The sequence below is a fragment of the Pelophylax lessonae genome, assembly GCF_965119305.1.
Source record: "Pelophylax lessonae genome assembly, chromosome: 1".
Lineage (NCBI taxonomy): Eukaryota > Metazoa > Chordata > Amphibia > Anura > Ranidae > Pelophylax > Pelophylax lessonae.
The window spans coordinates 233,583,721-233,599,242 of record NC_138768.1 but is presented as its reverse complement, the minus strand read 5'-3'; the positions used below and the strand labels follow the sequence as shown (position 1 = coordinate 233,599,242).

The 15,522-nt window shown below is 37.5% G+C and overlaps 1 protein-coding gene across 10 annotated transcripts in view; it reads right to left on the bottom strand.

The window, feature by feature from the left end:
• Nucleotides 1-15,522, bottom strand: part of PITPNM2 (phosphatidylinositol transfer protein membrane associated 2) — a 428,296-nt gene that overhangs the window by 68,051 nt on the left and 344,723 nt on the right. For 6 of the 10 annotated variants that reach the window (XM_082258328.1, XM_082258333.1, XM_082258336.1 and 3 more), the window contains exons 13-16: nucleotides 14,371-14,582; nucleotides 12,419-12,594; nucleotides 10,084-10,254; nucleotides 2,519-2,668 (exon numbers count right to left, since the gene is read on the bottom strand). In XM_082258328.1, the coding sequence (XP_082114454.1) occupies nucleotides 2,519-2,668; nucleotides 10,084-10,254; nucleotides 12,419-12,594; nucleotides 14,371-14,582 (709 nt within the window). The remainder of the gene's footprint in view (nucleotides 1-2,518; nucleotides 2,669-10,083; nucleotides 10,255-12,418; nucleotides 12,595-14,370; nucleotides 14,583-15,522) is intronic. The other 4 variants (XM_082258335.1, XM_082258337.1, XM_082258329.1 and 1 more) reach the window with 2 other exon arrangements.

Genomic DNA, 15,522 nt, shown 5'->3' with positions numbered 1-15,522 from the left:
CTCTTTGTTTCCTAAGCCTGTGTGCCTCTGTCTCTGTGTTTTAAAAAACAAATGCTGTATATATCTGATTTCAGTGTGCTGCTCGGCGATCACGTGACCGGCTGTCTCTATCTCTCTTCTCTCCTCCCAATTGACATCAGCAAGGGGAATCTTGGCCCCGTCCCTTGCAACTGTCAGACGGGGAGAGGAGAGAGCTGGCCGGTCATGTGATCGCCGAGCAGCACACTGAAATCAGGTATATTGAGACAGAGGCACACAGGCTTAGGAGACAAAGAGGATCATAGAAAGTCATGCAAGTGGCTTAAAACCCACTTTAATACCATTTAACCTAGGCTGGCCATACACAATTGAAGTTCTTTTGTTGAACAAGCTTGTTTAAAAAAAAAAAAATTAAATAGATTTCCCAATCCACACATTTAGGGTGGATGAGGGAATCCCTCCCAATGGAGCTACTGTAATCTGACAGCAGGGAAGGGGTCGGCTTCCTCAACATCAGTATACACTTATCAGCACTGCCAGCTATAGCTGGTGACACTGGTCAGCTGGTTGTACAAAAGTTGACTGAGAGATTGACTTCTGTACAACAGCCTGTCCATAGTTGTGTCAAAATTCAACCAGTCGCTGCTTAACTGGCCAAGCTTTGATCCATCTATGGCTGGATTTAGGCCATAAATAAATAAAGCCTGATAAGTAGCTTTTTCGACTGCTTCAGATCTTCTTTTCCTATATATCAATGTTATGCAAGTTATGCTTTTGCACTTGGAAACTAATATAAAATGCCACTGATTGGTAGATTGCCTTGAGGCCAGCAGGGTTTACACTGTATAAATAAACATTAAAAAATATATAAAAGCAATAAAATACTGCTTTTAATGCATCACTCTTGTAGAAACATCAAGACAATCTACTAAAACAGGTGTCCCCAAACTACAGCCCACGGGTCACATCCAGTCAGCTACAAGACTATTTTTTGTCTTTATTTTTTAGGTTACCTTGAGGTAGGCAGGGTTTACATTGTATAAATCAATACTTTAGTTTGGCCACGGCTCATTTCCAATGAAATGTTCTCTATGCTCAAAAGAGACTGAAATTTTAATACCTGATTAGACCTGAAACAATAACAAACATGTGGGCACCTATGAAGGACTGTACATTACTACCAATTTCATACTTACTTTAAAAAGGTTGCCTGGTAGCCTGTCCCTTCACACCTCAATATAAACCTTCAATGCACCATAAAGTGACAGCCCCCGATATCCTCTGCATTGCTATAGGACAAGGTTCTTCAAACTATGGCCCTCCAGCTGTTCAGAAACTACAATTCCCATCATGCCTAGTCATGTCTTTGAATGTCAGAGTTTTACAATGCCTCATGGGATGTGTAGTTCCGCAACAACTGGAGGGCCGTAGTTTGAGGATCCCTGCTATAGGATATGGAACAGGGGGGAACCACACTCTGGCTGACAGGCTGGTGACCTGCAGTTTATTAGGGAAACAGGCATGGCTCCAGAAAACAGCTAGCAGTCTTCTGTGGCAACATATTCATGGAAATACTAGTGGCTATAGTAAATTTAAACCATCATGAGGAAGAAATCAGGAACCACGGCGGTAGAAACTAGAAATTATATTAAAGATTTTGAATCCTGTAAACTGAAATTAAAACATTAGACACAGCATATAAAAGTACTCTGATTTTGTAAGTACACAGTGCATAGAAAGAAAACAATGATTGTTGTTTTGTTTTAAAATCCTAGGCAGAATACTTAAACTATCTGATTCTTGATCCAGGATATTACAAATAAATACAGTAAATCGATGCAAGGTAGGTAGCTACATAGCAAAACAGATGAGTTGAGAATTCACAAACATATTTGCATGTTAGAAGGAACCGGTAATAGCCAATAAATGAGTTGGTAAAGAACAAATGAAAAGCTGTTTCTACAGGTTGACCTATATACAGAAATGAAGTATATGAAGGAATAATAAAAGCAGCAGATAATGCCATGTGTTTTACAGCAGCAAAGGGCAGACAAAGCTACCCAAGCAAGTACATTATTCACACCTGCTTGCCCTACATGTTTAATTCAGATTAGAACAATAAAAAGTTATAGAGCAAGACAAGGCAATTTATCAAATACTTCTTGGATCGTTTAAACAGAAAGCTTTTCCAAAAAGTGTTAATTTTCACCATCTATTCACCTATCCATCAAAAAATAGCCTGCTAAATTATAGGTACACAGGAGGACCTGCTAGCACCAGTTTATGTAAATCATGTTGATTTTTTGTTATGTGCATTAAAATAATCAGGAGCCATGAGGTCACTAAGTAGCACCTCTTACATTGAATGGTAACACAATAATGTAAACAGATGTAATGAAGAAGCTAAAATGGGTAAAACAGGCAGTACAACCTTTCTATTTTTTTCTAGTTGACAACACTTTGCAGAAAAGCTTTCAGTTCAGGATGTGCATGATTACACAACAGAGGAGCAAAGACAATAGAAGGGGAGGATACACACATTCAGCACAAGTGGTGGCTTTACTGGAAGTGTCTTGGCAGCTTAGGACAGGAACAGGGATACTGGTTTCCATGATGCCATCTTGACGCTGGAGAGCAACCGCTGGGCTGCCTTCCATGAGAAGGATGGGATTGTTCTGTATAGCTTCGACTGGATGGAGATGAGAGGGAAACAAAAACAAGACAAAAACGCTACAAACATATAACCAGACAATGTCACAAAGAACATAAATTCCATCAAGACTTCTTGAAACAAGCTTCTGAAAAATATTCTCAAATTTAACATAGTCACTTAAAGCTCAACTCCAGCTCAACTCTACCCTGTTTTGGATAGACTGGGGAAGAGTAAGAGTATTTGTCAGGATTTTACTGATGTCTGTGTCCCTATCACAGAGACTTCTTACTTCCTGCTAAGTATTTCGTTTTCTCTCCAAGAAGGACACAGAAAAATACAAAACAAATTTTTGTTCAAATGACGAAAGGATAGAATTTCTTACAAAGTTTTGTTGTTGCCCGTGCCTTCCTTTTGGTAAAAACCATTTTTGTCCTGGTATCAATGGAACAGAATCTTGGAAATAATCTTCCCAATGTGGTCACAAAAAGCAACTAAAAACCCAGCAGAAATTTGAACTCTTCCCCACTTTATCCAAAACTAAAAATTAAAAAAACATATAAAAAAAAAGTCTGGAATTACGTTTTAAGAATTGGCTAAGGCTTTAAATGAAACGTCCTTTAAATTTGTTAACAGAAAATGTTCATCCAAGTAATTGTTATAATTTACTGTATATGTTGGATGGGATGGTGGGGGCAGGGGGTGATTGGGGAGGCTAATATTGCAATGACATCTGCAGCCTCTTATCCATCCTAAAGACGAAGGAAATGTTCTCTACTAGTAAATGGTAAATGTTGCCTTCCCTTTGTATTTACTCATGCTGCACCTCATATGTAATCATAAACAATGTAAATACCCTTTTTTAATAATCAGCTTCCTAGTGGTCACAAGACCTCACAGCTCTGGGTCTTGGGCAGCTGTTAGCACTGGTGCTGGTGGGGAGATGACACTGCTCTGCGAATTTCTCACCTTTGCTGGCTCTCGCACCAGCCACCCAGGACTCGAAATTGTGTGGTCAAGTAACCATTATGAAACAAATCTAAAAAGGTATTTACTGTACATTGCTTATTATTACATACATGGTGCTATATTAGTAAAGCCAGAAAACATAAAGCCTTCTTAAACTGGATATACACGTTTCATTTTTTTCTTTGTTCAACCAGCTGGTTGAATGAAAAAAACACGAAAAAAAAAAACAAAAAACTGACAGATACCCTTATAACATAATGTGTGATGTGGGGGATCTCTCCCGCTGTGCTATTACGCTGATCAGCACTTGCAGCCACTGTCTCTAAGTGGTGATCGAATGCTGACTTTCCAGCAAGACTGTTCAACAGAACACATACCCCATTTAAAGCCTGAGCATAGAATCTTAGGAGGTCCAAAAGGGACACAGGGAGTGTACCTGCACTTCAGCACTGTTGTTTCCTTAGAAACATTTTATGCCAGGTCAGATTTAAATTTGCATTTTGCCCATTTAAAAAAAAAACAAAAAAAAAAACAGCATGATGTTAATGCCAAACAAAAATCAAGCAAATAGAAAAAAAACTTAAAATGCATGAAATACTACTGATCTCAGTGTTAAAGCAAAAAAATTAGCATTTGTTTAAGCTACCTGGATAGACTGTTTTTTCACATGTATACAATTACAACTTGACATTACATTGTAAAAAAAAAAAAAAAAAAATATATATATATATATATATATATATATATATATAATGTTTTTCAACTACAACGACTGGAATTAATCTGTAAAGATGAGGGGGGAATAACAGGGAAATGGTTTTTATTGTGGCCTAATCCTGCTGGCGGTATTAAATGAGGACAATGTCTATAAATACCTTTGGACATTTTCACAAACACTTAAATAAATTGCTCTGCCAAACCTTGTGTAACACAGAAGCTGTGTATCCCACTCAATATATAAGAGAAATACAGAGAGGCTGCCTTTTCTGATAACTATCTAAAAATACAAGTTGCCCAGCTACTAAGATGATCATCTGTCTTCAGTACTTTGATAGTCTAACGCAAAAAAAAGTACGCAAATAAGAACCGACCTTATCAGATTTCTCAGATCTATATACTACTTCAGGTTGATGAGTCAGAAAGTCAATGGATCAGCCAATAACATATTTAAAAAAAGAGGTCAGAAATGGTGGTTCCCATATTTCTTCAATATTGAGTTCACTTCAAAGTGTTAACCTTACCCATAACATCTTGCTTCTTGCTGGAGGCTTCCATTTTGCTGAAGCCCAGAGCCTCCAAACAGCAGTAAATCATAAAGTGGAACTAAACCCATAGATAGAACAGTTTCAAAAAACAGTTACATTCCTGGAATGCCAGGATTGTCAACTATCACATTTGTTTGTGTCCTCAACCAAACTGTCAAACCATTAAATGGCTGGTATCATAAATGATCACCATGGCAGTTGCAGTTTAAACAGAAGCAGTGTCCTTGGCTGTAAAGGATAGGACATGCTGGTAGGTTAATTGGATCCTGTATAAAAAAAAAAAAAAAATTGGCCTTACTATGTGTATGTATGAATGTGAGTTAGGGACCTTAGATTGTACGCTCCTTAAAGGGTAGGGACTGATGTGAATGTGCAATGTATATGTAAAAGTGCTGTGTAAATTGACATCGCTATATAAGTACCTGAAATAAATAAATAAAATAAATAGGAGGGTTTAATTCCACTTAAAGGCTGTCAGCAGATCGGCCTCCACAAACTCAGCAGTGCCTAAAAAATGCCTAAAATGAGAGCAACTAAGCATGTATAAAACAGGGTCAAACAGTGTATTACTGGATTTTAAAAAGTATGGGCACTTATTTTTAACGTTTTACATAGCTATACCTAAATAATGGGCCAGCCTAAAGTGATTTTCTAAACAAAGTTTCACTTTAGAGAGTAACTCCACTTTTGTTAAGAAAAAACAATCCCCTCTGGGCGATCAATGTACCTTCCAATGATTTTAACCTCCCTGGCGGTATGATTATGTCAGGAATTATATACCAAAAGCGGTACAATTTTTTTCATGGAAATTTGGCATTCTGTATTATAGGCCTACAATTCTTAGTAATTACTGACTTAAACCTGACCAAAACAAGACTAGTAGACATCCCAGATGTGATAAATTTGAAACACAAACGCATGAATTATAATCTAATCAATAATATAATTTTATTATATAATATATATAATAAAATTATATTATTGATTAGATTATAATTCATGTGTTATATATATATATATATATATATAATATAAATGTGTTATGTGTTTGTGTTTTGTGCAACGCTTGAATTTCCCTCCCAGTTCGGCTCCCATGCAGCATTGCTGCTGCAGGGAACGGAACTAGGAAGTCATCACACCGACGGACGAGCGGCGGGGATCTCGGCTGGCGGTCCCAGCAATGAGAGATCATCGCTGGATCGCCAGGAGAAGGTAAGAGACAGCGCTGCGCGCTCTGCACATCTACCCTGAGCGAGACTAACCTAAAAAATCCACCCCGAGTCACGCTCGGGGATACCGCCAGGGAGGTTAACAAACTTTGTTGCAAATTCCTACCTTTTGTTGTGAAGAAATAGCCGTTTGGTTATGTCAATGTGCAAAATGAATCTGAATGGGAGTGACATTTATTACCAATCAGCTGATGCACTTGCAGGATTCTGATGAGAAAAATTGCAGGGTCTGAATCCCTTTAGAAGCTGCATGCCCAGAAGCTGTTCAGCAGGGAATAACGTGCCTGAACCGGAAGTGACGAGCAGGGCCAGTGCAGGCGCATTGACTCTTGGGAGCGATGATGTTCGGCTCCCAGGAGTCAATGCAAGCAGGAAGAGACGGCGCAGGCCGCGGCCGAAGAGGGAGGAAGAGGAAGGAAGGTAAGTATATTTTCTTTAATAACAAGGTAAGTAAATAAAAAAAAAATTGAAATTATCCAATTCTTTTTCAGCGACAGTACAGCAAGCGGATCGTGTAAAGTCGATTTTGAGGCCGGAACTCCGCTTTAAACTGGCAATAGATAGGAATGTTTTTTTTCTGTTCAGCCATCGGGCTAAAAGAAATAAAAAACTAACATATTCCTCTATCCACACAAAGGAGGTGGATGGAGGAATCCCTTCTCCGCACCAGGACTTTGCATTCTGATAGTGAGACTTCCAACCTGTCTGTGTGACAGAAGTTATTGATCATACTTTTTTCGAGATATTGAGTAACGCACACCTTTTAATCCACACTTCAACATTCATCTAAGCTTAATCTTGTCACTTTGTCATATTCTGGGTTTTTAATACTCTTTATACTGTAATTTATTCTGAGGGCCATTACATGATTTTTGAGCACATTATATTCATTGCTGTAGCGATTAGTGAGGTTGGTTAAGTTTTGGTTGAACCATGTCTGCCTGTTTGCCTCAGTGATCTCATAGTGTTGCTGGGTTCTTTTTCTCCCTGTTTCAACAGCCCCTGGGACAGACATTTTAGAGTGGTTAATATCTAGAATTCATATGTTTTTTTATTGAATGTTTTTTGTCAGTTTGATTTGTAAGTGTGCACTATACCTTCATAGAAGGTTTAGGACAACGTCCTTTTATTATATTTATATTTTATTTTGTTGTATTTAATCTATAGACACCTTGTCAGTAGCATCGACCCCTAATGAAGTGATATATTGTTCATGAAACACGCTGAGATTTGTGATGCTACTTGTCCATCTACCTAATTTGCAAGCTCAATGACTGAGCTCTGCATTAGGAGGTTATTTGAATATGTGGTCACATATGTGGAATTGTAAATGTGTGCTTGACGCAAAAGAAAAAGGTTTTTAACGTTCTACGTGTTTTTTATGTTTAATAAAGTGGATTGTTTGTATATACAATATAAATCTGTGTGTTGACAACTTCCAAAAAGTCAAAACGGGCACTAATGCACACTTGGCTTTGTTCAAACTATTAACTTCTGTCGAGCAGGGATGGCCACTGATTTGGCTGGTCCCTGCAGGACTACCTGAATGTTGATCCATCTATGGCCAGCTTTAGCAGGGCTGATATCTTATCTCAAGAGTGGTTGAGAAAGAGACAGATGAATTACACTGAGATAATGAAAGCTCCCTCTAGTCTAATCTCCATATCTGTATAAAAAGCATATTGGGCTTTTTAAATCAAGTTTAAAGGGTTTATTCACCTTTTAATTACATTTTTTTTTATTTCATACGCATCACAGTACATTATTAAACAGTCATCTGTTTTGTAAAATAATGCATACTTCTGAAGCTTCTTTTTCCATTGGGCTTCCCTGTTCATCTGCCTGGCCCCCCAGCACCTCATAAACAAGGACTGAGCTTTGTTCCCTACCTAAGCATCCACAGTCTCCTTTCTTTAATTTTCACAGAATACTGAGCTCAGCTGCTGCTGCAAGAGGAAGAAAACGGTGCTTTCATGGGTAAGGAACAAAGCCAAGCACTTGATTGTGAGGTGCTGAGGTCGTGCATCCAACAGCCGGTACATCCTGCCATTGGAGAGAAGAGCCCACAAGATAAAACACAGCTTGAAAAGTAAAAATTAGAATACAAAACGGAGGACTGCATATTAACGTACTGGGGAAGCTGTAATGCATAGAGATTTTTTTAAAATGTATTTAAAGGTGAATTAACCCTTTAAAGAATTTTTGCATGTTACACTTTTGCTAAACAATGGTATTGTGTTTTATTTTTGTTGCTTTTGGGTTTCTCAAAAAAATGCACACCAGAGAGGAGAATCAGTTAAATTTGATTAAACTTTATATTTTAGTTATTGCTAGCATGGAAATGGGTTAGATTCAGAGCTGGATTTCGATTAGTAGACTCTGTAGGCACCTTTGGGCACCCAAAGCAATGCCCATCTGCTAGTATCACCTCTTTACTGGTCCTAGGCTTGCTGGTGAAATTATTTACAGTATTTGACATGACTGACTTTTTTGATGCTGGGAAAACATCTATGGTCAATTGATATACAGTACATGTTAAATTGTAGGTGTGAAGGCCTTATCCTGAGCAACAAAGATTATGTACTTTATCAGATCTGGCTGGATAAAAGTGTGTGTGTGTGTGTAGCTATGCAGATGCAGTCACTGTTTGATTATTCTGAAGATGACAACAGGCACAATGGGAGATTTGTAAATCCATGCTTTATAGCATGGATGGAGGAATGTTTTACATATACAGTTATATATACCATGTTGGTTCAAACATGGATTAGTCCATCGGCCCTCCAAATATCAGCAATGCCATCCTCAGAGCTTTAGTTGGCTGAAAAGCATGAAGATGTATGCCAGGTAAAGAAGAAATAACTCAAAAACATCCTAAAATCCCCCGTGCATGGTCAGGTTAAGGACCTGCATAGATGGGCATTGATGGGAAAATGTAGCATGTTTTTGACTTTTAGTTTTATTTGCTTCTGAAATCATTCAGAATTAGTTGCAGCTGCAGTTGATCTGCATTTGACCTGCTTGCGCTGCGTTTGCATTCCTGGAGATTTTTATGAGGTGAGATGCATTTCTAAAGCAAACACAGGCATTGACTTAAAGCAGACCTTTACCCTCTGTATGAATTTACTCCCTCTCCACCCCTTCTCTTCCTGAATCAGGCATTTTTTGTTTATTTTCATTTAACTTTTTCTTAGAAAAAAAGCATGGCCCCACCCCTTAATGCACAGCATTGGCCTAGATAAATTATGTTTATAGTGCTCGCTGGCCTCCTGGGATCTGCATGCCACATATCCCAGGAAGCCTTTAGTCATTCATTCAGAAATAGGAGGCGGTCAGACATGGTGGTAACTCATCACGTGGCCCCGCTGGCTGCACCCGAAAGACCCGGCAGGTCTCCTGATGACATCACAAGTAAGATGGCGGCACAGGACCCAGCTGTGTCTGCTGACAGAAATATGTCAGTGGTACAACGCTGGATCCGGTGGCTGGGTGAGTATCCAAACTCTGCCTAAAACAACAGAAGGTAAGCTGGGGCAGAAAAAAAGAGGGGGAGGGGTAAGCTGAAGGTCCTCTTTAGGTACTAGGGTATAACCAAACTACTCTTGCAAGAATTAGCTTGGTTTAGTAATGGGAGTATCTTCACTGTGCATAGGCTGCTGTATAATTAGCTCTTATGTTTTGTACCCTACTTACTGGCAATCAGAAGAAAGTTGTAGGTAAGAAATGTTTAAGGCAAATGAGTCAAGCTGCTGGTTGTGTTTTTTTCCAAAGTTAAATTATTTTATAGCTATGTATAGCAAGTTGACACTAAAGTTGGAAAAGTATCTATAAGAGGGCACATATGAATTAGTACTATAATCAGCTAACTGCTTGGTTACACTATTAACCCTAGGTTTTGTTAAATATCTTAAGGTAGGATCAAACACTCACTAGCTTACCTGATTGCAAACATTCTAAGAGAACACGGTGACAATCAAAAGTCACTACTTACCCAGGAGGGCAGAATTTCCATCCCCCAAAGGGAATCTCTGGTATCGAGGGATATTAAAGGGAGGCAGAAGATGGAACTTCTTTTCTAGAAGTGGCTCTACACGTGAGGCAGAGGGATCAGCAGGGTGGAAAAGGTTGTACACCTGCTGGCAGCCAGGTCGGAGCTGATAAACTGAAGAAGACAAATAATTCAGATTATGAGTATTACATGAAACAAATGCACTGTATGTGGAACCAAAAACCTTTAGCAAGGCAGAAAATTCACATTCATCATAATGCCAGACGGGGAAAGTATCGGTGGGAACGCAAAAACCAGAAACTGCGCACCTAAAAATGATCAACCTCTCAAATTCTAATGTACCTTGTGCCTCACACAACAAAAAAGTGAGTGATCAATCTCTGAATTAGGTTTGTCAGGGTAGTTCGGTACCCTGACAAAAATGTAGGTATTAAAAGTAAAACTCTAAAAATACTCTTTAAGTTTAAGATATTGAAGTACTGGTCTATAGTAATTATTGATTTACAAAAAACTTGGTATTAGTTTTTATGCTTTTAACTATGATAGTTTAAAGGTACTTCTGTATACTGTGATCTTTCTGAGCTTACCACATATGGCCACATTGCTCACTTCGAAACCATTAGAAGTTTAAATGACCGGTTAAAACCAGTTGTTTGCTAGAACTGATTTAAACTAGTTTTAACCCAGAAGCCCCTCTCAATAATATTCACATATATCTAGGAAAACAAAGAAGCTCACATCAGAGCCTCATCTAGCACATCTTGGTGAATGTGCCTAGTACCTTGTGTGAAATTTGTCAACTCCAGGACTTTCTGATGTTTCCAGAGGTTAAGGGGCTTCCCTGGATTGAATTGAAGCAGTATTTATCCAATTTATCATCAGTACTCCATCTTTAACAAATGCTAAGTAAATGTCTTTACTATTTGTGCATTGTTGAAATTATTGCGCTAAACCCACAAATCTTAACGGTAAGGCTTGGGAACCTATCGAATAAACAAGTGTAACAAGGAATTTAACCCTTTGTTACATTAGTAATTTAGGCCTTGCCAGAATTGTATTAGAAATGAATGCAGGCCTTCACTGCCAAATTGACTGCTAAGTGGGAAGTCCTGTCTTTATAATAATCCCATGATTATGATAAGTTTTAGCATTGTTATATGTTAGCATTACACACAGATAAAGACCCTACTACAGATGAGCTTCCGCGCACATTGGGGGATGGTCACCCACTGCGAAGGATAAGATCTGTTGCTCCATTGATCACCACTTTTCTGAGGGGGTACAACTATATTCCCCTGCACTCTCCAAGTGAAGTTGATATCTACCTGCCCGTGTGTGTCATAGGTACGGTCCGGTGTACACCAATCCCACCCCCGCCAGTATAATTTTGCTGCCGGGTGGATATATGGCCACTGATGGTGACTTTATCTGCGTGCTGTCCATGCTCAATTGACAAAAGGTCCTTTACGGATTGGCTAAATTGTTTCTACAAACATTTCAGCCAACATTATGGTCCCTGAGGAAGCAATATATGAACCATTGGACCGTCTAAATAGGTTTCTCAACAAATGTGCAATCACATAATATATTCGAGTTTTTGTAACTTGTGTTTTGTCTGCTTATGTATAATCTCTATGAGAAGCTTTTAACTTTGTATATTGAATAAATATGTTTTTATATTAAAAAATGTAACTTTTATTGAAGTGCTCATCTATATGTGACGGCCCCACATCCTTTACAGTCCTACCATATTGAAAGGGATCTTTTCTTTGATTTTACTGTGCAACTTGTGTCTATGGATGTGGATGTGGTTAGCCATTCCTAGAACTGAAATATTTAATCTCATGTAAGACCCTACTACAGAAGATTCCTGCAATTAAACTTCTGGGAAAAGCAGAAAGTCAATTGCATGAGTGAACAGGATGGAAATTCTGTGGCATCTGTATACAAACAGCGGTACGGTTTCTATAGTTAAAAAAAAAAAAAAAAGATTTTTTGCAGGATGGTTTTAGTATATTATAGCTGGATGAAGAATAGAAAGTCACATGGTGTACAGAGTAACCATACATTTAACATTGTACGCGGGACACATATTTACAAATCAGCACAGCTCAGCGTATGGTTTTACTCTTTCTACTTCCTGTTTTTATTTTTATTATACTGAATGCAGATCTCTGTAGACAGCAACAGTAATTGGGAACCCATAATAAAGTATAACAGAGCTGTAGCCACATTTCATAAATACTTGCAAAGTACAAAACATGGTAAATTGGTCTAATGCAGTCCAGCTGCAATAATGTATTTATATCATACTTACTGTCAAGGGCTGGAATCACTGTTTTTCTCAGAGCCAACACTAGTCCAAGAGGAGAGCCAAAGAGAAAGAAGTCTGTAATCTCAAAGTCAAATTTGCCAATGCTGCCTCCATCCAGCATTGTAGAGCTGCTTGATCTTCGAGACCCGGGATCATTTCTGAGGACACTTGCGTGTAAACTGGAAACAAAAAGAAATGCTTTATGGAAATATTGCTGGTGCTGTACCATTCCATGTCAACTTTCCTTACAGCTTGGTTTAGCATTAGCAGGTTATATCCACGAGAGTTGTGTCTCCCTGCCTTATGTTAATAACTATCCAATTTTAGTTACCATTGCTGTGTATGCTTGTATGTTTTTTTCCCTCAGAGATTAACTTATTAACATTCTGCTTAAACTTTGTATATTAGTACTGCTTGGACTTTGACAAAGGGGGTACACCCCAAAAAACTGTCCCGAAATGTAGATGTTGGTGTAAAAATAAAAAAAAGTATCATGGACAGCACTCAATTGTTTTTGTTGCAAGTGCACTAATACAGTTACAATCATCTCAGGGCTGTGTGGCTATACAGTATCAGTTTATTTAGTACTGGGTGCTACTAGTATGGATTCTTTCACACAGACGTTCTGATCAGGTCCGCCTGTCCGTATTGCAAGCGGACTCAATTGGAACTTCCATTCTCCTCTATGGAGCGGCTGACACTTGCAGGCATCTGAATCAATCTGGTCTGCTAAAAACAGACGGATGGGGATCCGTTAAAAAAAGACAGATGGGGATCCCCATCCTTTCGGCGGATTGGATGACAATCAGATGGAAACAAACAGGCGGTCCGTTTCCATTCGACTTTCCCATAGAAAACAGCGGCCTGTGTCCTCTGCATGAGCAGAGCAGACAGGGATCTGTCATCTGCCTAATCAGCGGGGATCAGCGGAGAGATCCGCTGCTGAGGGGGCAGATCCGCTGCCTTCATCTGTTCCGTGTGAAAGGGGCCTAAAACATGATAGTACTGTTTTATGCTCAGGTCTCCAAGGAACTGCCCAGGATTAGGATATTAAGGTTAGGCTGCCACATTATACAACAACTAAAGGGATAACCAGGTTCAAAATATATATATATAAAACATAATCATAATCAGACATAATCATAGGAGGTTGCATATATATAGATATATATATATCTATATACTGTATATGCAACCTCCTATGATTATGTTATATATATATATATATATATATATATAGATATCTATATAACATAATCATAGGCGGTTGTAGATATATTATATATATATATGTGTATGCAACCTCCTGTTATTATGTCTGCTTAGAGGAAACGCATCAGGAACGTCATTCATGCCATATACTTCTGTATTACATGCCTAAGTTCATTGGATGCTTGTAAGAGTTTTTTTGGCTTTCATCATATAATAAAGTCTAGCGGTTTTACACTATGTCGGTCTTATCTGGTTTCCTCCATGTACAACTGTGAGAGATTTACGGCTTCCGTTGTGATACTGTGGCTACCTTCCTGATATCCGGTGTTCCAGCCTTGTTTTGGAAGTATACAGCAATACCAGCCCATATGGCCCATATACTACATAGTATCTTGGGTCCATACTCTCCGATGAGCGCAATTAATTGGTTTTTGGTGTGGGGTCCCCTGGCACGGTTGAATATCACATTTGTATTTGGATGCACACCTATCATCACTACCTGGGACTCTCTTTATGAACTTTTTTCAGTGGCTACACTTGATCACTTCATATTTCATTTGATTATATATCATTTATTTGATTTGTGTATTCATGTATTCACTTATGGTCACATGATGTTTGTTATTTTGGTTTAGCACTGCAATTTTTCATTTTTTTTCACTACATGTGTGTTGATTTGCTAGCAGCTTTTCTGGGTGTATCATTCTTTTGTTAGCGCAGTTTATTTACTATATTATTTTCACCTAGAGAGAAAAGCTTGGTGCTGCTTAATGGTATCCAGCTCATAGGTTGAAGAGTCACTTCTCTTGCGAGGAAGCTGTTTCCTTGAGTCTTCACCATTGCTTCGAGGTATGTCTATGTTGCTGCGGCTTAAGTGTCGACTAGTCTCCAGATTTGAACTGCTAGAGCAGTAACTGTTGTTAACACTGATACCTGGAGATAAGAGATCTGTATCCTAGAAGAAAAATTAGGCATGTCAGAAATTAATAAAAGAGAAGGGATATATATTTTCAGTATATCCGTACATCCATAACATTGTTTTAATGTAAGGCTGCATTCACACCGGAGCGTAGCGTCTGAGCGTTTTTTTTTTTTGCGAGTTTTTATGCTTAATTTTTTAAGCGCAACTTTTTATACAGCATTTTTGATCTTTGGCATTTTTTTATTAGCCAATAGAGAAAACTATCATCTTTTGTGTCATTTGTTGCTAGGTATTTCAGATTTTCAATTAGCTTATTTCTTTTTTAATTATTATTATTCATTTATTATTAATTTTTTTTTTCATTAGGGTAAGGAGTTAGAGTTAAGGTTAGGTTTAGTATTAGGGATTGAGGTTCTATATTCTCATTTTTATTTTTTTTTTGTTAGAGTTAGGGTGTTAATACCATTACAACTAAAAAAAATAATAGTAATAATAAATCAATAAATACATGTAAAATAAATACAAAAATAAAAATATTCATGAATAAATAATACGGTCAATAAATTAATATTAATAATAAATAAATAATTAACCCCTAACCTTACCTTAACCTTTAAAAAAAATTAAATAATAATTAACTAAACACCCTAACTCTAACACAAAATAAATACATTATTATTATTATTATTATTATTAATAATAATAATTTATTTTTTCTTTGATTATGTATTATTATTATTATTATTATTATTAATAATAATAATAATAAAAAACAATTTGTTTAATTTTTAAGGTGTTTATTATTTATGTATTATTACATTAACTTATTTTATTTATCTATCATGATTTTTGGTTATGTTTTTTAAAAAATAAAATAATAAATAACTAAACACCCTAACACGAGATAAATACATTATTATTATTATTAATAATAATAATTAATTTTTTTGTTTGATTGTTATTATTATTATTA